Source organism: Rhipicephalus microplus, chromosome 8, assembly GCF_043290135.1.
Source record: "Rhipicephalus microplus isolate Deutch F79 chromosome 8, USDA_Rmic, whole genome shotgun sequence".
In the NCBI taxonomy this organism is placed as follows: Eukaryota; Metazoa; Arthropoda; class Arachnida; order Ixodida; family Ixodidae; genus Rhipicephalus; species Rhipicephalus microplus.
In genome coordinates this window covers 67,493,539-67,517,496 of record NC_134707.1, presented here as the reverse complement: position 1 = coordinate 67,517,496, position 23,958 = coordinate 67,493,539, and the positions used below count along the sequence as shown (strand labels likewise).

Genomic DNA, 23,958 nt, shown 5'->3' with positions numbered 1-23,958 from the left:
GTGCTTCCCAGTGGTTCGCCCAATTCTCAAGAATAATTTCAAAGATATGCGCATTTTTTCAGCTGATTAGCTTCTGCAAGGTGTGTATCGAGATGGTGTTAATATAGACTATTTGCGTCTTGCCACAAGCAAAAATGTTTCTCGACGCAATGTTGTTAGAGCAAAATCATAACCCCTTTTTTGCAATGTGTGCGCAATCACCCTTATAAATTTGAAAGCACGAATTTATGAAAATAGGATACTCTATTTTACTTCAGGGGAAAGTTTGCCTTATTTACAGCATTATTTTCACTGAATTTGTCCTGCCGCATGTCTTCATGGTTCAGATGACATTTAGAAGCTGTTGAAAATAAAGGACCTCTTGATAAAAGTCTAATACACACACAGGTTCAGTTCTGATGTTGAGTCGTATATCTGCCGCGTAGACACGTATCGCTTGACGTGTACTTAAAGAACTATATTCATAAGGAAGAGCTTGAAAACCATGAAATGTCAGGGTGGGAACTTGTGAAAAAGATTATGAATAATAACTACAGCATGCTTCTTATGCCGTACGTAATATTATCGGAAACATTCAACCATCGAACAAGGCTAGAAATAGTGCCTTGTCGCCAATCGATTGACGCAGTGATGTCCTCAAGTTTCCTCATTGTTAATCCTATATAGTGCCGTGTATTAATACGGAAACTTCAAGTCTACATGCACTCAATCCACCGACTTTACCTCGAAGGAAGTCAACATGAAGCTTCTTGTACTCTCTCTTGCCTTCGTTTCAGCTCTAAGTCACGTTAAGGGCGATAAGCCAGTTTGGGCGGATGAAGCGGCAAATGGAGCAAATCAAAAAGCATTGAAGGTAAAATTATTCGCACTTCTTGCGACAGTTTTGCATAAAGAAACATATGACAAGAATATTTTTTCAAGTGAGCGTAAACCCAGTGAATGTAGTTTTCCTTGTAACGTTCACATTAAAACTCATGACAGCATCAAAAGTCCACACACCAGTTATTTCGTGCTGTCATAAATCTATCAAATGATTATCAGTAGACTTAGTACTTGAGTTGGTTAAGTCGTAGGCAAGGCCGCTCTATTTCCGACAATTTCATTTAGGATTAAACTTTCTTATTGGCCAATGCTTGTTCTTTCAGTGACATGTACTTTATGATTTGAGTTGAATATTTAGTCTAAGGTGTTTGCATGAGTCCCTAATGCAGAGAAATATATTTAATGCACAAATGGCATAATAATACGGTTGTTGTTTTTTCTTTAATTCACCATAGCGTCCTATGTAAAGCCGGAATAGAGTATCTGGTAATATCTATAACGATCTTTACTTTTATGTACATACATTTTGCTTTTATTTTAGTTTTCATAAGTTTTACACTAACACAAAAATATAAACATGACTTAACAACACATCTGATTGGCCGCATGGATGTTACACTGTAATCTACGCTTCTGTAGTAAAGCACGCTCACCATTAGCGTCAGTACGCCTTCGCCTGAAGTGTCGTCTTACGGCAAGGCGTCTGCTGCCTTAATTGTTTTTCCTAACAAATGCATCTGAATAGTTTTTGCACGTCCATTTCAAGAAATACATGTTCTAGACAGCAGACGAATCATGAGTGGAGGCCTAGACAGTGAAGTTGTCTTGTGCTTCGGGGAACAGATTGTTTTCACGCGTGTGCTGCGTCTTCCTCGTTTCCGTTTGAACGGCGGAGTTTCTACTCTCTCCCATGCCTAGCCATGCGTGGCTTTGCCGTGTCCGGGTAAAAAGGAATCCTGGGGGTTGAGCCGACGCCAGGTGATTGGACCTTTGAGGCTCCTAGCAGAAGAAACACATCCCTTTGGCCCCGGATTCTCGTAGACGACACCCCTGGGCGGACCCACCAAGAGGAAATTCGCTCTCGCCTTTTCTGAATCTCACTCTCCCTACATCTTTGTCTTTGTCTCTTACTTTCTCTCTGTCCTCTCTTCTACTCGGTTATGTTTGCTTCCAAATTTCTTGTCGGCAAGAGTTAACCTTGTGTGGATACCCAGTATTGCCTATTCTATATTAGGTTATAGCAGCGCTGTACAGCTGGCGTCGACAGGACATGCCTGTCGACGCCAGCTTTTCAACGCGTCTTGCCCCGTCCTATAGTTGGGCTTGGTGGTGGGCGTCTGGTACCACTGCAGAACTTTGAAGTTTATTTATGGCAAATCAATAAACTTTAAAGTTTATTTATTTTCCTTTCCTGATCACTCCCCAAAAAGGTGGCCCAATGAAGATACTTTGATGCTCAATACACCGAAATCTGACTTCCCAAAGTACCACGTTATTCATAGAATGAAAAGAACACAGTACGTGCAGTTTCACTTTTTCTCATCTCTAAAACTCTCTCTCACCGAAGCAATAGGTCCAGGTTATAAATTGCAAAGATGGGAAGTGGCGATCTCCTGCTGCAGGTTCGTGACAAACCTCAATACTACAAACTATCCAGATTTGCAACATTTGGGGACACTTCTGCTTCCATGGCCTACGCAGGTCTATGAACGCAGTCCGTGGGGTATTTTCTGATGATGATCTTATCATTCTTAGTGAAAGCGAACTGTTAGAAAGATGGGAAGATTAAAATATTGTAAAGAAACAAAGAATAGTAATCAAGTGTGATAACAAACAGACCCCTAAAAACTTTTATTAGTTACCTTCGGAACCAGTGACCAACCAGCATCAATTGAAACCGGCTATTCTAAGCGCCGTCTAAGACCTTACATTCCCTATCCTCGTCGATGTTTCAAGTGTAAACGTTTCGGGTATGGATCGCAGAGTTGCAGAGGGCACGCCACTTGCGCAAAGTGTGCATTCATGCAACACATATGCGACAACTGCACCTCAGAAACAACTCATTTTCGTACTGTGAAGGAGATCACGCTACGTACTCGCGATCATGCCCCACATGGAAAAAAGAAAAACAAAAAGTAGAACTAAAGGTCGAATTCAATTTGTCATTCAAAGAAGCACGTAAACGATTTTTGCTGCACAAACCCTCGTATGCCTCCTTTGCAGATGTGACGTGCCGGGGCGCCGCGCCACATGTTTCTGCCCCTGCCAACGTCACACAGATTGTGGCCGCAGCTGTGCCACCAGCGCCCACGGCTGGAGCAGCCTGTACTGCTCCGCCATCTGACAAACATGGTCGGCAGACCTGCGTGTCTGCTGGACCTCGGACCACTGCAAGCACAGTTAGGTGCAAAAGTTATGTGAACGTGCCTGCCGAGCAAGCACCATCCACTACCTAACAAGACGTGATCGATACAAGTCCCATTCCTCTGGCGCCTCAGACGCCGACGGATAGGCGCAAAACCATGAAGCGTGCCAAAAAAGAGAAACCCCAAATCACAGGGCCCCAAAAGATCCTTTACATAACGCAGCCTTTTTTTACACACAGCACCTTGCAACAATAAAATAACACAAATACTACAATGGAACGTCAGAGGACTGCTGAGAAATCTCGACGATATCCAAGAACTTTTATACAAACATACACCTAACGCGCTGTGCCTAAAGAGACACTCCTGAAGTCTAAACAAACCAACTTTTTACGTCAATACGTCATTTTTCGGAATCACCGGAATGATGCCATTGTGCCATCCAGTGGTGTTGTCATTATAGTCATTCAAGTATTGCATGCACACACCTATCATTACAAACATCTCTTGAGCTGGCGGCTGTTCGAGCAGTTGTTTTGATTAAGGTCGTCACCATCTGCTCTCTCTACAAACGTCCACAACACTGTCTTGAAAAGCACGAATTCCAGTTCCTCATAGACAAGCTTCCAGAACCATACCTAGTTCTAGCGGACTTTATTGCACATGGTAGCCTCTGGGGTAACTCTTGCTGCAATGCGCGAGGTCGCCTAATTCAACAGTTCCTTTTTTCTTCCGGTGCGTGCTTCTTGAATCAAAACGAGACAACGTATAACAACATCACTAAGAATACGTACTCAATAATAGAACTCAGCATAACAACCCCCTCACTCCTGCCTCTATTTAATGAGAAGTGATTCATAATCCATAAGGTAACGACCATTTTTCTGTCGTTATTGGCCCATCAATAACAAATACATGTCCTGCACAGGTTCCCAAATGGCTCACTGACAAAGCCTATTGGGAAAAGTTTCAAAATATGACTCTATTACTTGGACTTACATGGCGGCGTTGAGCATACAGGGTGCTGTGTGCTACTTTAGAGCTTTCTTGATTGAATCAGCAACGAAATGTATTCCCCAAACATGTGGACCATGAGGCAAACGACGATTCCCATGATGGAATAATGAGAGCTGTGATGCGCGAAAAAAAAACCATGGAAGTTCCTTAGAAACTCGCCGACAGCCAATAATCTTATAATGTTGAAGAACATCAAGTCGCAAAAAAGAAGGAGACGAAGACAGGCGAGAAGGGAAAATTGGCACAAATTTTCATCAGGCATTCCCTAACACAGATGAGTCGAGAGTCTGGAACATGGTTGGTAAAGTGGCAGGATGAAAAGCACATTCACTTCCTCTAGTAAACACAAAAGGAAAGAGTTTGGAGGACCAGGCTAACACTCTCAGAGGGCGCTTCAAACAGGTCTCCAGCTCATCGCACTATAGTGAAGCGTTCCAACGACACAAAATCAAAATAGAAAAAACTGAGATTAGAGCGCAAGCCCAGAACACATGAGGCATACAATGAACCTTTCTGTATGGCTAAATTACAAGCCTCACGTACCTGCTGCAGTAAATCTACCACAGACCTTGACGCTTTGGCATATGAAGTGTTAAAAAACCTGCCCACTGACACACAGAAAGCCCTCCTCTCCCTGTATAATGCGATATGGTCTTCCGGCGAGCTACCCTCAGCCTGGAAGGAAGCTATCGTTATCACAATTCTGATACAAGGCAAAGACCCGGCCTCAGTTTCCAGCTACCGGCCAATAGCGTTAACCAGCTGTCTTTGCAAGGTCTTTAAGAAAATGATTAACAGGCGCCTGATGCACTGCCTTAAAATTGTTGGCCTACTTGACCCATACCAGGGTGTGTTTCGAGAGGCTCGGTCTACCACTGACCACCTTGTCCGTATTGAGGCACAAATTCGTGATGCTTTTGTTCATATACAAATTTTTTCTGTGTTCCTCGATATGGAAAGGCATATGACACTACGGGGGGTTTCGGCGCATTGCGAGGCATGTCACCTTTAGGTGTTCGGGGTAGAATGCTGACAATCATAGAAAGCTACCTGTCCAACCGTACATTCCGTGTCCGAGTTTGCACTGTCTTATCTCGAATATATGTCCACGAAACAGGAGTGAAACAAGTAGGTGTAGTCAGCTGCACACTTTTCTTAGTTACACCTGTTTCTCCCACGTAATATTTTTACTGCATACATGTCGATAATGTACAGATTTGTTTCGAATTGTGCAACATATCATTGTGCCAACGTCAAGTTCAACTAGGTTTGAACAAGGTACTTCAATGGGCAGAGGAGAATGCTTTTATACTCAACACGCAAAAGAGCACTTCCGCCTTGTTCTGCCTAAATAGGGGCCTGACGTTTCCCTGCATGATCAACCTGTCAGTGAAGACCGACAACAATTTTCGTGGCCTGATATTAGAAACAAAACTAACCTTCATCCCACCTTTACAGTATTTAAAAGACAGGTGCTTAAAAATGAATATTTTGGAAGTGTTGTCACGCACCACGTGGATTAGTGGCAAGAAATGTCTGATTACTTATATAAAGTCTCGTACGTGCACGCCTTGATTAAGGTGCTACAATGTACCAGTCGGCAACACCATAAGCCTTGAAGATTTTTGAACCTGTACACCATCCAGGCATTCACCTCACTTGGGGTGCTTTTTGAACTAGCCCTGTGGAGAGCCTGTAGGTGGATTCGAATCAATGGTCGCTAACCTACAAAGATGTTACCTGTCTTTTTTTAATTCTGGAGGTGAAGGTAGACAAGAAACACCCCTCTCATTTCGCAATTATTGATTTGTTTTGTTCTGCCTTATTCGAGAACCGTCCTTCGTTGAGGCAGCCCTATTCGCTCCATGTAAGGGGCCTGGCCGAAGAAACAGATGTGCCTCTTCACAAACACAGTTTGATGGCTCCTGCAGCATATCTTCCACCATAGCTGTGTCAGCTTATAAACTGTGACGTCTCTTTTGTTGAAGTCATAGAGCATGCACCACTTGCACAATACATAAGTACTGCCTAGAACTACAACATAAATACACATGCCCTGATGCCTCAATGTCCAAGACTTCTGTGTCATATGCACCGGTAGGCCAATCCTGTCCGCGGCCAGCGTTCTTCATCATGATGCAAGCATTTTTTACCAGAAGCTTACGCAATGCTGGCAGTAATAAAATACATCAACAGACAAAATTACAATGGGCGTTATGTACAAAGATTCCCTAAGTGTGGTTCAAGCCCTGAAAACCTTTTAAACATACAAGAACCCCTTGCTGGTGTCACTTTACTCGCTTCCGTGCACACTGTACACATCAAAACAGCATGCCGTTGTCTGCTGGGTGCCAGGGCACCGAGAGTACAAGGAAACATCTTGGCCGACAAGCTGGCTTATTCCAACATTGACACTACTTCCAATGCATCAATATCAATCCCTGCACTTGTTTTTTTTTCTAAAACGAAAGCTCAGGGGGTATTCGCAGAGCATGTGGGATGGACACACAGGAATAAACTCTGTGCTAATAAGCGGAAACTTGGTAGTTGGCTGCCTCTATCATATCACGACACACAAAAGTAACACTGACAAGGCTCAGAACAGGACATACACACACTACACTTTCATATCTTCTATCTACCGGAAATCCACCATATTGTGAGATATGTGGAGAACCAGTTACGGTTCTCCGCATTCTCGTCCAGTGCGATGAGCTAGAGGCTCCAAGAAAAATGCACTTTTTACTGCTCTACCCATAGCAGCTCCCACTACACCATGACATGCCCATCGATAGGAATCGCCTTTTTTAAACTGCAATCACTTTTCACGTTTTAGGGGCGAAGCTCCTTAGGGCGTGGGCTGTGCGTCCCCTGTATGTAGCCACCTCTAGTTTAGTTCTTGCAGTGTTCACTAGATGGCGGTACCGTCCCCTGTATGTAGCCACCTCTAGTTTAGTTCTTGCAGTGTTCACTAGATGGCGGTACCGTCTCCTGTATGTAGCCACCTCTCGTTTAGTTCCTGTAGTGTTTACTAGATGGTGGTACTTGTAGCTGATGATGAAAAGATGCAAGATGTTATAAACTAGAAAGCGGTGCTTGTAGTTGATGAAAGACGCGAGATCTTATAAAATAGGAATGATGTCACATATGGCGCGTGTCATTGGTTGAAAGCAATCGTTCGATTTAGTGCGGTGACGTACGCTAGGGGGAGCGATGTAATAAAATTGAGTGGGCAAAATGTACAGAGGATTCATGGTTTACCAGGTTTACCTCCGGAGCTTCGCCCACTCATCATCATTCACTTCGTGGATATGGCGGCACATTTTTTTTAAAGATGTACATATCTTTCACCCCATATTTCGAGCTGGCTGCGGTGACTGCATCTTCATTATGGTTTTATTATCATGACATTTGGCCATACTTTTTCACTGCACATATCTCACGCCACTGTCATAATTTTACTACTTCCAAGTTTTTAGCCGCGTTATCGCGAGGAACTCTAAGGCCCCTTTACAGCAAGGTATCATTATATCGTTGTTCATATCGCTAGTCTACTGAAATGGCGCTTTTTGGCCATCAACTGGCCCTTGCGTAATTTTAAACCACTCATAATCTTCATAATCGCTTCCATTTGCACCATTTAGAAATTTGCTAGGGCCGTCATGATTTGAAAATTGTAAAGGTACATATAGAAATAAATAAGATGTGATCGGAATATACAGAAAGTAAGCATCATCACTCAAAACTAAATAACAGCCTAATTGATATACTCGTACGCAGTTGACTAGAGAATCCTGCAAATCATGCTCGGAATGTTGTGTATGGTTTTTTATCAAGTACACACTTCAGAAAACTTGCTTCATCATAAAATGCAGACCAGATCCCTCAAATGGCACTAACATAAGAAATAAAATATTTGTCAACGGTTGACTTGATCTTCCCGTAAATTACGCTTGACAATGCTATAACCACGTCTCTAACGTTTTACATGACCCATTTAACTTTCTTCATGAAATGATTCATACCAGGTGCAGGATAAAATTTCCCTTTGGTGAATTGATTACCTTTGTGCCATGATGTGACTCTGTCGAGCATGAGTACTGCAGATTATGCAGATTATCGAAAAAAAATGACTAAATCTTCAAGTGAAGGCTGTCTGAAGTGGGAGATGCTACTGACTTTTGCTCCAGCGTGAAGTTCCGAGGCTGAGATGGCCTAAACGACGGGTTGTCTATCACGGCTGCATGGAAGAGGCGTCCCAGTTTTTGATCGTACATGCATGTGACCTCAAAAAAATCTCTAAATAATGAAACTTCGCTGAAAAAAGGCATACAAAAATATATAATTGCTTCTTTCTTGCAAGTATTCAACACACAAGACATTTGTAACATCGTTATACACGAAAACTTGAAAAAGTCATTCCCTTGCATTTGTCTAAAGGAACCTGTTTTCTTATGTCATCTTCTCTGTCTCTTCCGTCATTGCACTAGTTTCTGGCACCCAACGATACTTTACACTACTTCCGAGAAGAGATACTTTTGAAATAGAATACACGTGATCACATACTCATGTGAAACCACAGCATGTAATTACACAAGGAGGCCATCTGAGGACTATTATTGTATGCCAATTTCACGCTCGACTCCTTTGCCGCCACCGTAGAGGGCGGTGACAACAGTTCCTACTGAATGAGTCAGTTATGTATTTTGCCTATAGAATTTCAATGTCAATTCGCATTCTATTTTCTCATCTTGCGATCTCTATCGAGGAGATGTAGGCAGACCCTGCAAAAGAAACCTTGATGAGGCTGCAGAACTAACTATCAAATATCGTGCTAGAATTGAGAACTTTAATGTCCAAGCTCCAGATTAATTACGTATTTTTCATTTCAGCATCTCAACAATAGTGTTGCAAATATTTATGACATGGTAAAAGCGACTTATAAGAATGACCCAGTGTGGGGAAATAACTTCAGATGTCTGTATGCTGCATTTGCCAGCTTCAATGAGGATGAAAAGAGCGTTGATGCATGGTTTCTGTTTGTTAATGATGCTGATGCAATGTAGTAAGTACAACTTTATTTCGTATTTGATAATCGAAAAAGTCAACACAGTATTGCCACGGGGTCGTGACGTGGACGAATCTAGCAGCATGAATGTTCCGATGAAACTGCTTATTTGGCTATACTTGTGGCCAGTAAATGGGAAGTTAGAAGACAGCCACACAATGGCATTATTAGTGGCGAACAGAGTGTTAGCCATCGAAAAACTAGCAAGCCTTGAATCGTGCCACTGTTTTTACGTGTGCTAGTGAAAGCTCCAGCCGTACCACTGGTCTTCGCGTAAGTGCTAAAATGATCTCGAGTGTTCGAACTTACGCGTAACCTTAACAGATCATTATACAAGTATCGCTAACCTTCTCGGAGAATTGAGCGCAGTATAGGCTGAGCATTCGTAAGGATTTGTGGGGGAAAGCTGAAAAAAACGAAAGGAAAATTAAGAAACATGTGTGGTATTATTGAAGGTATCTGAAGATTAAAGTTCCGAACCCTTCTGATGTATATGAGAGACGCTATGGCGGAAATCTCCGGAAATTTCAACCACGTGGGTCTTTTACAAGCACCCAAATCTGAGCACATTGGCCTACAGCATCTTCGCCTCCATCGAAAATGCAGCCGACGGAGCAAGGTTTGAAAGCGCGGCCTGCGAGTCAGCAAATAAGTACTTTGTCTATTTCACCCCCATGGCGGCGCTGGGCATATAGAAGTAATGCAGCCGTCAAAGTCTTCAAAATTTCAATAAATTCAGCTTACAAGGCCACGCGCCATTGCACGGAAGCATATATTTAGGCGTCGGTAACGATTACACGTTGGCAAGCGTCTATGATATTTTTTTTGCCACTTGGACAAGAGATCAATACAAAATTTACTCAAAGATTCTTCTGAAAATCTTGAAAACACCCTTCGCCTAACGCAAACGTAGTCGGTCCATTCCTTTGCCTACGTAGACTTGTATACACACATTTCTCCCGACGGTCCTGAGTGTGGTCGATTGGTGAATTGCAGCACCTAATGTGAATGTGTCCCCGTTTACGTGACAAATAGAAACACCACGCCATCGAGACACTAATTTACAAATAGATCTATAGCACTGAATTGATGAATCAAATAAAGGCTTCTAGGAAGCCTACGATGCAAAAGCACCCACTGGTTCCTACCGCTGTGACAGGAAGACATTCATAGCGCTCCTGGGAGCCTCCTCTAGGATAATATATTTTTCGATTGACGTAGGTAACAGACTCACTAAGACGAGCAGCACGCTATGATCTCTATGAAAACGCAGTTACATGCAGTGTTGTTTTCTTTACTAAAAAAAGTGAATAAATATATTACTCATCACACTATGAAATGAGGATCGTGTTACTGCCCCACGCTACCAACTGAAAAATGTAACGCGTTACCATTAGAGTTCCCGAAAAAAGTAACAGACATTACCTCTGCCGCTACTCAGTAATAATATTGCCACCATTGATGAACGAGCCGCTGTGGCTTATACCCGTTTTGGGCTACGAAGAAGAAGAGAACGTTTTCGTTGCTCTGGTTCGGGTGAACCCCTGGCGGCAGGTCTTGTTTTTGCTCGCGACATTACTGGTGGAGACGCTGGGTACGTGTACTTCGGCTGTGCCGGCCATCGTGGAGACAGCTACATCTCCCAGAGCAAGAAGCAGCCACCGCCTGCGTGGGTTACCCCCTGAATTTGCTCGCTTGACATCGACACCCAGAAAGATGGCAACTCCGATGACAAGCCAGGCGGTCCGAACCAGCGATACCCATGGTTCTCTTCTCGCCCATGTTTTTCATGTGCCACAGACACCAAAGCCGTTCCATGGAGATATCTTCGAGGATGTTGATGACTGGCTCGACCACTTGATCGGGTTGCCTGTATCAACGAATGGAACGATGTTCGCAAGCTGCGCCGAGTTTACTTTTACTTGGAGGATTCTGCGAAGACGTGGTACGAGAACCACGAGGGCTCCTTTGCGACCTGGCAAGAGTTTAGCCGTCAGCTCCGTGACGTCTTATTGAACACCGAGAGGAAGGAGAGGGCTGAACAAGCCATATCCTGCAGAAACCAGCGGCCGAACGAACGAGTATCCATGTTTGTCGAGGACATGCTTTGGCTCTTCAAGCGCGCGGACCCTGCCATGCCCTAGGAAAAGAAGGTGAGGCATTTGATGCGCGGAGTAAAAGAACAGCTTTTCTCTGGGCTCGTGCGCAATACACCAACGAGAGTCGCACAGTTCATCAGTGAGGCGACCACTATGGAACGTACGCTGCAGCAGCGGTCATCACAATACGAACGCCAGATCCCGGCCACCGCATGCTCTATCGGCTTTGACAGCGAGAGACAGGCCATCGCAGACTTCATTCGAAGTATTGTTCGGGACGAACTCCGACAGCTTCAGGCGGTGGGATCCCATCAACCTGTGTCTGCCCTCGCAGATGTAATCAGACAAGAAGTCCGGCAGGCCGTCACACCCCTGACCCCAATCACACCACCAATTCCCGAGGCGCCAGTCCTGACATACGCAGCGGCATTGTGATCCCCTGCGCCACCGGCTACAGATCCTGCTATGCGGCCCAGGTACCAGGCTATGCAGTCATTCCACACCACTGCTTCGAGCCCGCCTCCCTGCTCAAGGTTTCCGAGCACACCCACCTATCTGCAGTCTACCTCAAGACAAAGTGGTAGCAAGGCAAGCACGTGGCGCACCTCGGATAACCGTCCGCTCTGCTATCACTGCGGCGAAGCGGGTCACGTATACAGGAACTGTCAATACCGGCAACTAGGTCTCCGCGGCTTTCGTCCTGATGCTCTATGCCCGCGCTACGGTGAGCGCCTCCGCGAAATTGAAGCCTATCTCACGGGCCAGCGAACACCTTCGACTGTTCAATACCACCAGTCGAGATCACCGTCGCCTCGCCGGTCTACGTCACCCAGTTTGCGCTCATCGTCTTCCGCTCATTTCAGGAGCCGGTCACCAAGTCCCCACAGGGGAAACTAGGAACGGCGACTGCTGGGGGTGATGTCGCGGCCCGGTGAACTGTAAAAGACCCTCATTCGATGCAACGACCAGACGAGGACCATTCCGGTTTTGCAGTGTTCTCTGACAGCAGAAAGTTCGTTTCTGCCGAAATCGCCGTCTTCGTCGACAATCATGCTGTCAATGCCCTCGTCGACACCAGCGCCGACTATTCCGTAATGAGCGCCGCACTGGCATCTGAACTGAGGAAGGTTACCACACCATGGCAAGGACCCCAGTTGCGCACGGCAGGGGGCCATCTGGTGATGCCTACCGGTATGTGCACGGCACGCATTCGTATACGTACGTCGACATTTGCAGGCTCCTTCCTCGTATTGCGCGTGTGCTCTCGGCCAGTCATTCTAGGAATGGACTTCCTTCGTGAATACGGCACCGTCATCGACCTCCGTGAATTACTTGTGTCATTCGAGGATCCTTTTTGCTCTGCAACAGACAGTACACAATTCCGGAAAAGAGCACTTCGTGTTACCGACGATTCTCTGACTCTCCCACCTCGAAGCAGCCTCTTTGTCGAAGTAGAATTGGAACAGGACATGTCTGACGCGGTAATTGCAGAGGCCAATTTGTCTCTCCTTATTTCACGACAAATCTGTGTTGCCCGAGGAATCATTCAGCCTAGCAATAGGCATGTTCACCTACTGGTGAAGAACTTCAGCGATGAATATCGCCACCTAACGAGACACGCTGCCATTGCATATTGGGAAGAACTTGCTGATGCCGATGTTTCGCCCACGTTAGCTTTATTTTCATCGAATTGCCACCCTGACGAGGCGCTCGCGAGCACTCTCGACGTAAACTAAAGACTACCTTCGTCTCAACGAGAAGGCCTTTTGCGTTTACTCGGCTCATTTTTATTTTTTTATTTGTGAAATACTGCAGGCCAAAAAGGCCCAAGCAGGAGGGGCACAAACACAAACACAATATCAGTACATGAGTAACACAGCTTCACTAAAATACATCTGTGTAAGAGGAGAGCGAGTAGAAGAGAAACATCAAAACAAAGAAAGCACGCGATCAGTACACGAGTAACACAGCTTGACTAAAATACATCTGTGTAGGAGAAGAGCGAGTAGAAGAGAAACATAAAACAAAAATCAAGCGATAATGGGGGGGGGTCAAGATTCACAGAATTAAACATTGGGTTCATTAAGATCGAAGGTTTGGAGGAAATCAGAAGGCAAGTTGTTCCATTCTGTTACAGTTCTCGGAAAAAAAAGAAAACTTAAATAAATCTGTCCGCGCAAAATTCGGAATTAAAGATCGGACTTGAGAATGACGAGTTTGCCTGGTCGAAACTGGGGTAACGTAATGTGATGGGTCTAGCCCAAGTTTATTGTTAATTAGTGAGTCCAAGAACTTTAGACGGAGAAGCTGGCGCCGCGATTGTAGCGTCTGGAATTCGTTATCTCGCATTAGTTCAGTAACTGATGTACCACGACCATACTTTGAGTAAATAAAACGCACTGCTCGTCTTTGAATCTTTTCGAGGGAATATATGTTAGACTTAGTATGCGGATCCCATACAATACAAGCGTATTCAAGCTTTGGACGTACTAAAGTGTTATAAGCTAATAGTTTCACTTGCGACGGGGCGTCTCTGAGTTTCAAGACTGCTTTGCCACTACGTCAAAGGTTAAACAGACACCACTTGCTCTGCACCGTATCATCACGGAACCCACCAAAAGACCCATCCAACAACACGCCTATAAGGTGTCGCAAAAAGAGCAAGACGCTATACGTGACGAAGTCCAGCAGATGCTTCAGGACAACGTCATCCAGCCATCAACCAGTCCCTGGGCTTTGCCAGTTGTGCTAGTAAAGAAGAAGGACGGTACGTTGCGTTTTTGCGTTGATTACCGCAAACCGAACAAGGTCACCAAAAAGGACGTTTATCCTCTACCCATGATAGATGACTCGTTGGACCGTATACGAAACGCTAAATAATTTTCTTCCATGGATTTACTAAGCGGCTACTGGCAAATCGCAGTGGATGAGCGCGACCGCAAAAAGACGGCGTTTATTACTCTCGACGGCCTGTACGAGTTTAAAGTGTTGCTTTTCGGTCTATGCTCAGCGCCAGCTACTTTCTAAAAAATGATGGATACTGTTCTCACAGGGCTCCAATGGCAATCATGTCTTGTTTACCTTGATGACGTCGTGGTCTTTGCAGACACGTTTGAACAACACGTCCAACGCCTTCATGCAGTACTTCAGGCAATCAGAACAGCGGGGCTTTCTCTCAAACCCGAGAAAAGTCATTTTGGATATGAATAACTGAAGTTCCTTGGTCACGTAGTGAGCCATGCCGGCATCCGCCCATATCCGGAGAAAACCCGTGCTATTGCCGCCTTCCCGTGGCCAAAAATAAGCGCGACCTACGCCGATTTCTGGGGCTCTGTGCGTATTACAGGCGCTTTGTCAAAAACTTTTCGAAGATTGCTGAACCCCTCAACAAGCTTACAAAAACGGTGTTTCGTTTGTTTGGGGTCCCGATCAGTGTCATGCGTTCGACACCCTTCGAAACCTCCTCCAGGCTCCGCCTGTACTGGGTCACTTTGACGAAAGCGCTGACACGGAATTACACACTGACGCCAGCAACGTTGGACTAGGAGCGGTATTAGTTCAGTGGAATAATGGCGTAGAGCGCATGATCGCTTATGCGAGCAGAACCCCCGCAGGGGCGCCTGTGAAAGCAGGCGTTTGGTGTGTAGTGAAATCACGGACCCGAGCTAACGGGGGAGTTTCTACTCCCTCCCACGCCTAGCTGTGCGTGGCTTTGCCGTGTCCGGGAAAAAGGGGATTCTGGGGGTTGAGCCGACGCTGGGTGATTGGACCGTCAAGGCCCCCCGGCAGAGGCAACACACCCCTTTTGCCCCGGCTTCACGTAGACGGCACCTCTGGTCTGACCCACCCAGGAGAAATCGGCAGTCGCCTTTTCCTATCTCTCTCTTTCTATATCTTCAATTTTTGTTCTCACTTTACATCTTTCCTGTCTTCTCCTCACTTCGTTTTACTTTCAATTTTTCCTGGCGGCAAGGGTTAACCTTGTGTGGCTATCCAAACTAGGGTAAACCATATTGGGTTATAGTAACTGCGTACTGCTGGCGTTGCGCAGACATGCCCACATGCTCTGTCACGTCCCCTCGTTGGACTCCGTGGTGGGAGGTAGGCGCCGTTACCAAAAAATACACATTTTCTCATGGGATCCCAGGCCCCCTCTTTAACTGATCGTGCTTCGAAAAGGGTACGCACCGACGCAACTTTCCTACTTTGGCCCAAAAACAGAGAAACTTTCCCAATATACCATGTCCTCTACTGCGAACAATCATCTACAAAAGCTAGAGCAATCTCACCCTTCCTTGTGGCCAAGTGCTTGAGAGACCATTGGAACCGGTTATAAGGCCACAAAGATGGCAAGTGGAGATCTGCTTCTCGAATTAAAAGACAAGGAACAGTACAATTAACTCTCGCACCTCGTAGCCTTTGGTAACATCCCTGTCTCTGTGAGCGCACACTGTACCATGAATACAGTGAAGGGCGTGGTATCGGACGAAGATTTGATGACACTGAGTGAAGCAGAGCTTCTTAATGGATGGAAGGACCAAGGTGTAATCCATGTCCAGCGCATCAAAATCAGACGTAACAACAACGAAATAGCAACAAAGCACTTAATACTCACCTTCAACTCAACCACTTTACCTGAGACTCTCAAAACTGGCTATGTAAAACTCCATTTCCGACACTTCATTCCAAACCCGAGGCGTTGTTTCAAATGCCAGCGATTTGGTCATGCATTACAGAGCTGCAGAGGACAGCTGATGTGTGCTAAGTGTGGCATAACTGGCCACAGTGCTGATGAATGTAGTCATGACGAGTTCCTCTGTGCAAACTGCGCAGGTAGTCACCCGGCATACTCCAGAGCGTGCCCAGCCTGGAAAAGAGAAAAAGAAATAATAAGTATAAAAGTTAAGGAAAATATCACATTCAAGGAAGCAAGACAACGAGTCTACTTATCATTAGCACTAAAAACACCTTTTGCCGAAGTGGTGCAACGAGGGGCGGCCCCACAAAGGCCCTTGGCAGTTGCCCGGACCACGCCTAGCGTGCCGAGGCCGATGCCACAAGCCCCTGCGGCGGGAGTAGCCAGCGCTGCCCTGCCAACATTCAGCCTGTCCACACCAGTGACCTCTACAATCTCTGGCAGCAGCCAGGGCAATCACGAGGCCAAGGGGGCTCCATCAACCCCCAGCTCGGTGGGGACAAAGACTTCGTCGATCGAGGCGAAGTCTAAGCGACGCACAGATCGCTCTTTAGAGCGGGTGTCCAGTGCCTCGCAAGAGGCTATGGACACCAGTTCAAGCCAAACGGCGCAGGAACCGCCGAAGGAGCGGCGAGCTTCGCTCGACCACCCCGCAAAGGACAGAACGCCGATTACAGGCCTGACAAAGGCCCTGTAAAATGATTTAATCCCCGTCTTTTTTGCGCACAGCACTTTTTTCCTTTTTTTCCACTGTGGACAAAATCATACAGTGGAACGTAAGGGGAATACTTAGAAATTTAGATGACGTCCAAGAACTTCTGTGTAAGTTTAACGCGAAAGTGGTTGTGTGCAAGAAACGTACTTAACCCCTAAGCACAAGGACTTCCTACGACAATATATTATTTTCCGAAAAGACCGGGAGGATCCTGTCGTACTATCTGGTGGTGTAGCCATTATAGTCGATCGTAGTATAGCATGCCAGCATTTGAAGCTCCAAACGGCCCTTGAGGCAGTGGCCATTTGAGCTGTACTTTTTAACAAACTCATTACCATATGTTCTGTGTACATACCACTGCATCAACAGCTACACAGATGTGATCTGGAATTATTAATAGATGAACTCCCAGAGCCGTTTCTGGTTCTAGGTGATTTTAATGTACACAATATCCTGTGGGGCGATGCTCTCTGTGATGCGCGAGGACATCTCATTGAGCAGCTCCTTTTCTATTCTAGTTTATGTCTTTTAAATATAAAGGAGCCTACGTATTTTAGCCTTGCAAACAACACATACTCCTCCATAGATCTTAGCATTTCATCACCGTTCCTTTTACCTGTTTTTAAGTGGAATGTTCTTAAAAACTCTTATGGGAGTGATCACTTCCCAATCATCCTGAGTGCGTCGAACAAGGATCAACTACCCCCGCAGGTTTCTCGATGGAAGATTGACTCAGCTGATTGGGAAGGGTATAGAACTCTTACACACATGACATGGACTGAGCTGTCTGCCCTGACCATAGAGGACGCTGTCACGTATTTTACAGCTTTTATACTTGATGCCGCATCTAAATGTATTGCCAAAACGAGTGGCATGTCTTCTAAACGGCGAGTCCCATGGTGGAACGACGCATGCAGGAAAGCACGGATCACTCAGAACAAAGCATGGGCGCTGATTCGTGATTCCCCTACAGCAGAAAATCTAGAAAATTTCAAGCGGGTCAAATCGCAGGCACGGAGAACGCATCAACAAGCTAGACGAGAGAGCTGGACAAAGTTTATATCGAATATCAACTCGTACACAGATGAGAGCAAAGTGTGGAATAAGGTAAAGAAAATTAAGGGCCAACAAACGTATTCTCTTCCACTAGTAAATAGCCTCGGGGAAAGCTTGCAGGATCAAGCCAACTTTCTTGGCACACATTTCGAACACATATCGAGCTCCTCACACTACTCCGAATCCTTCCAGAATTACAAGGCACGAATAGAAAAACAAAAGTTAGAAAGAAAATCCCCAAGAAATGAGGCATATAATGCACCATTCCGCTTAGCAGAACTGCGAACAGCACTCAACTGCTGTAATACATCTACCCCAGGTTCTCACAACGTAATGTACGCGATGCTGAAGGAACTACCCTCCGAAACTAAAGAAACCCTCCTCTCTCTTTATAATCGCATATGGATTTCGGGTGTGATCCCCTCCTCCTGGAAGGAGGCTGTTATAATTCTAATTTTGAAGCAGGGAAAAGATCCCTCTATTGTATCAAGTTACAGACCTATAGCGTTAACAAGCTGCCTCTGAAAGCTATTTGAAAACATGATTAACTGCCGCTTACTCCACTACTTAGAAACAAACAAATTGCTCCACCCATACCATTGTGGGTTTCGAGAGGGTAGATCCACCACCGACCATCTGGTGCGTATCGAGACACAGATCCGAGACACTTTCGCTCACAAACAATACTTCCTCTCTGTGTTTCTCGATATCGAGAAGGCCTACGACACAACATGGCGTTTTGGCATATTAAGAGACCTGTCCCACCTTGGTGTGCGCGGAAGAATGTTTCACATAATTGAAAGTTACCTGTCAAACCGAACATTTCGTGTCCGTGTGGGCAGTGTTCTCTCCCGAACATTTGTCCTGGAAACAGGCGTGCCACAAGGTGGTGTACTTAGTTGCACACTTTTTATTATCAAAATGAATTCCTTGCACTTGTCCGTCCCCCGCAACATGTTTTATTGTACATATGTCGATGACGTTCAGCTTGGCTTCAAGTCATGCAACTTGGATATGTGTGAGCGGCAGGTTCAGCTGGGTTTAAACAAGGTCTCCGAATGGGCAGATGAAAACGGATTTCGACTTAACCCGCAAAAAATCACCTGTGTCTTGTTCGCTCGAAAGAGAGGCATGCATTCGGAACCTGACATTGAACTGAACGGTCAACGTCTGTCTGTCAATGCGGAGCATAAATTCATAGGCTTAATCTTGGACAACAAGTTGAACTTCGTACCGCGCATCAAGTATTTAAAAACAAAATGTTTAAAAGCCATGAATGTTATAAACGTGTTGTCACGTACTACGTGGGGAAGTGACCGGCAATGTCTCATCAACCTGTATAGAAGCCTCATTCGCACCCGCTTAGATTATGGGGCCGTTGTTTATCAGTCTGCGACTCAAAGTGCTTTGAAGATGCTGGACCCCGTGCACCAATTGGGCATCCGCCTTTCTACGGGTGCTTTTCGCACCAGCCATGTAGAAAGCCTTTATGTTGAGTCAAATGAGTGGTCGCTTCATCTGCAGAGAGCTTACATGTCCTTTGTATATTTCCTGAAGGTGAAAGCAGACAAAAAGCACCCCTCATACTCTACTAATAATGATCTGTCGAGCTCCATTCTGTTCCAAAACAGGCCTTTGATGAGGCAGCAATTTTCAGTACGCCAGAAGGGTCTAGCTGCAGAAACTGGAGTGTCACTTGAGCACAGTTTAATGGCTCCTGTAGCATACCCGTCACCATGGCAGTGGCAGATTATAGACTGCGATGTGGCTTTCCTAGAAGTTACAAAACATGCACCTATTGCCCATATCCGAACATACTTCCTGGAACTTCAACACAAATACACATGTCCTGAGTTTTTTACAGATGCCTCTAAGTTCAACTCCTCTGTGTCCTACGCTGCTTGTGCCCTTCCTTTTCGGATGCTAGCCCTCTACATCCAGGCACAAGTATCTTCACAGCGGAAGCTTACGCGATTCTTGTGGCAGCTAAACACATCAAACAATTTCATATACAAAAAGCAGTAATTTATACAGACTCCCTCAGTGTAGTAACGGCTCTGCACACTCTTAAAAAAAACACAAAAACCCAGTTCTTGTCTCACTTTACTCCATTTTATGCACACTCTACACACTCAAACAACATGTTGTAGTGTGCTGGGTGCCAGGGCAACCTGAGATTCAAGGCAACGTGAGGGCAGATCAGCTCGCTGCATCCGTCCCCAAAAGCACTGCCCCTACAGCCATATCAATCCCGGCCCTTGATCTTTAGCCGTCTCTCAAACGAAACCTTAGAAAATACTGCCGCGCGCTTGAGCTGCCAGCGCAAAAGAGGCAGACGAAGTGGCAGTCCCCCCTCGTGCCATTGTTCTGTTTTTGGCTGCGCTGAGCCGACCGCTCTTCGGACTTTTGTGAGGACGCCTTAAAAACGTCTCCTGTCTCTTTAACGTGACATTTTAATGGTGGAGGTGCGGGGTAACCTCCCCTATGCAACAGACTCCTTCTAGCAGCCGGAACGTGACCCAAAACCCAGAGCTTACGCCGGTACACCGTTTCAGTCGGAGGATTCGAGGACTGTCCCCCGAGTTTGTGCCTCACAGTACAAGTACGTCGACTGGTATGGAGAATACTGTTGCTGTCACCGCTTCCCCTACCGCTGGAGCCGCCGCTGCTCCAACCGCTGCACCCGCAGCTGCACCCACTCATTACACGCTACAAAAACCACGTGTTCCGAGTCCCTTTCGTGGTGGCCTCTATGAAGATGTGGAAGATTGGCTGGCTGAGTACGAGTACGTAGCGGATTTCAACGGGTGGGACGAAGTAGCGAAGCTCAAGAATGTGTACTTTAGTCTTCTGGATGGTGCTCGCACATGGTTCCAGAACCGCAAGGGCCTCCTAACGTCGTGGCATGAGTTCTGTCACAGGCTCCGCGAAACGTACTCGAGTCTCGATCGTCGAGAGCGCGCTGAAAGGGCCCTCCAGTCCCGCATGCAGATGCCTAATGAAGGTGTGGCTACATACGTGGAGGATATGGTTCATCTGTTCACTCGCGCCGATCCAACCATGCCGGAAGACAAGAAGCTGCGACACTTGATGCGAGGTGTGAAAGAGCAGCTCTTCGCTGGACTCATTCGTAGTCCGCCTAGAACGGTCGCGGAGTTCCTCACTGAAGCCGTCGCCATGGAAAAGGCGCTGCAGCAGCGGAACCAGTACGATCGGCAAGTGAATGCTACCTATACCACCGGGCTAGGCTCGTTCCCGACCGACGTGGGAGCGCTTCGCGAGCTGATACGTTCGGTTGTTCGCGACGAGCTACAACAGCTGCAACAGCTGAACCAGGCGCAGCAGCAGCCTTCCACGAATTGCATCGCCACCATCATACGTGATGAAGTTCAGCATGCGCTCGGCACACCTCGCCGCGAGACACCAACGCAGGTTGCTGCACCACTTCAGGCGTTCGCAACTTCAAGTGAACCTCTAGGGGTGACCTACGCAGACGTATTGAGACGCACCGTTCCGTCGTCCACGACACCATCCCCAGTGAGTGGTTTCCAGCGCACCACTTATACCGACACGTTCGAACACAACGCACCTGCACCAGTCCCACTACCAGCCGCAACCCCGTACGCCACACTGCAGTCCGCACAGGTGGTCCCTTATTTTGCAGACACTCGACCCGTCATGCGTAAATCCGACATATGGCGCATGCCCGACCGACGACCGCTTTGCTACCACTGCGGTGAAGCGGGTCACCTCTACCGAGACTGCCAGTACCGCCGACTTGGGCTGCAGGGTTTTCCTGCCAATTCACCCCGCCCCCGGTTTGGACAGAGACCACCAGAAATTGAAGATTTTATCGCTCGGCAGAACGTCTCACTCAGGCGTCAGTCGCGCTCACCGTCACCGCGGTCGTCATCTTATTCAGGCAACGGAAATCGAAGGCCGCAAGGACGGTCTCCGAGCCCTCGCCTGGAAAACTAACGCCAGCGACCTTTCGAGGCGAGGCCGCTGATTCTCGACGTGATGAAGACCTCGCCCTCCAATCGACGCGACATCGGACCAACGGAAATTCGACTACGCCGGCGCCTGTATCCCAGCTGAGCGACTTTTCAATGGACATACCTGTGCTGCTCGACGGTCGCAATTTAACTGCCTTAATAGACACTGGTGCTGACTACTCGATTATTAGCGGACAATTGGCACGTACCTTGAAGAAAGTGATAATGCCTTGGACAGGATCGCATGTACGTACAGCTGGCGGACATGTTGTAACGCCGGTTGGTTTGTGCACGTCCAGGCTACAAATACGAGGCTGCACGTTTTTGGTCAGCTCCATCGTGCTACGTGACTGCTCCCGCGAATTAATTCTCGGCCTCGATTTTCTTCGGGAATATGGCGCCGTAATCGACCTACGGCGACGCTGCATTTCCTTTTCGACAGTCAACGCTACGTCAAGGGACTCCAACCGCCGTACAACCGCCCTCCGTGTTTCCGACGACAGTGTCACAATACCACCTCGTGCAAGTATCCTAATTCAGGTGACTTCCGAAGGAACCAGTGACGGTGAAACAGTGGCAGAGTGCAACGTCTCCCTGCTGCTGGCGCTTGGAATTTCTGTGGCACGAGGCATCATTGACATTCGGAACGGTACAGCCGAGGTCATGATTACAAATTTCACCAATGAGCATCGTCACCTTTTCCGGGGCACTGCGGTCGCCTACGCTGAAGCCTTGGAGGACGTCATTGAGTGTTTTGCCTGTGAAGACAGTAGCCGCAATGGACAAACCGTAATAGATGTTGACATGAACAGTGCACTGCCAGAAGAGAACCAGAGGGCCTTGCGAGAGCTATTGTTTGAATTCAGGGCGTGCTTTGCTCAGTCGTCTAAAGTGAGTCAGACGCCAATTACACAGCACAGGATAATCACTTACGACGACGCAAGACCTATTCACCAACAGCCATACCGCGTCTCGCCGACAGAACGCGCAGCTATCAAGCAGCAAGTGAAAGAAATGATCGACGACGGCGTTATCCAGCCTTCGAACAGTCCCTGGTCCTCACCGGTCGTTCTGGTTAAGAAGAAGGACGGTACGCTTCGCTTCTGTGTAGATTACAGAAAGCTCAACAACGTCACAAAAAAAGATGTTTATCCGCTGCCGCGTATTGATGACTCGCTTGACCGACTACGACGAGCGAAGTATTTTTCTTCCCTGGATTTAAAGAGTGGCTACTGGCAAATTGAGGTTGATGAGCGCGACCGCGAAAAAACCGCCTTTGTCACGCCGGATGGCCTCTACGAATTTCGGGTGCTACCGTTCGGACTCTGCTCTGCGCCAGCTACCTTCCAACGCATGATGGACACTGTGTTGACTGACTTAAAATGGCAAAGCTGCCTTGTGTACTTGGATGATGTGGTCGTGTTTTCAACCAGCTTCTCCGAACATCTGAAGCGACTACGACAAGTACTTGAGGCGATTCGGACGGCTAACCTTACGTTAAAGCCGCAAAAATGCCATTTCGGTTACGAAGAACTAAAGTTCCTTGGACATGTCGTAAGTGCAGAAGGCGTCCGTCCTGACCCTGAGAAAACCGCCGCTGTCGCAGCCTTCCCGACTCCTGCCGATAAGAAAAGTGTGCGGCGGTTTCTTGGTCTATGCGCGTACTACCGGCGCTTTATAGGCAATTTTTCGAAAATTGCCGAACCATTAACTAGACTCACTAGAGACGATACGCCGTTCGTTTGGAGTGCTGAACAAGAATCAGCATTCACAGAGCTTCGGCTTCGCCTGGCATCACCACCTGTTCTTGGACATTTCGACGAGGAAGCCGAAACAGAAATTCATACCGACGCCAGTAACGTCGGTCTGGGCGCGGTACTCGTCCAACGGCAGGAGGGAATTGAAAAGGTCATCGCCTACGCAAGCCGAACCCTAACACGCCCGGAGTCAAACTACAGTACCACGGAGAAGGAGTGCCTTGCTGTCGTGTGGGCAATTGCTAAGTTTCGACCTTACCTTTACGGCCGTCCATTCAGAGTAGTGACGGATCATCACTCGCTGTGCTGGCTTGCGAACCTCAGAGACCCCTCCGGACGACTGGCAAGGTGGAGCCTACGTCTGCAG

The 23,958-nt window shown here is 46.9% G+C and overlaps 1 protein-coding gene across 1 annotated transcript in view; it reads left to right on the top strand.

Moving 5' to 3' along the window:
* The first annotated feature begins 685 nt into the window (after positions 1 to 685).
* Positions 686 to 23,958, top strand: part of LOC119165463 (female-specific histamine-binding protein 1-like) — a 47,863-nt gene continuing 24,590 nt past the window's right edge. Inside the window, exons 1-2 of the mRNA XM_075870569.1 lie at positions 686 to 853; positions 9,098 to 9,270. Of these exons, the coding sequence (XP_075726684.1) occupies positions 740 to 853; positions 9,098 to 9,270 (287 nt within the window). The 5' untranslated portion in view covers positions 686 to 739. The remainder of the gene's footprint in view (positions 854 to 9,097; positions 9,271 to 23,958) is intronic.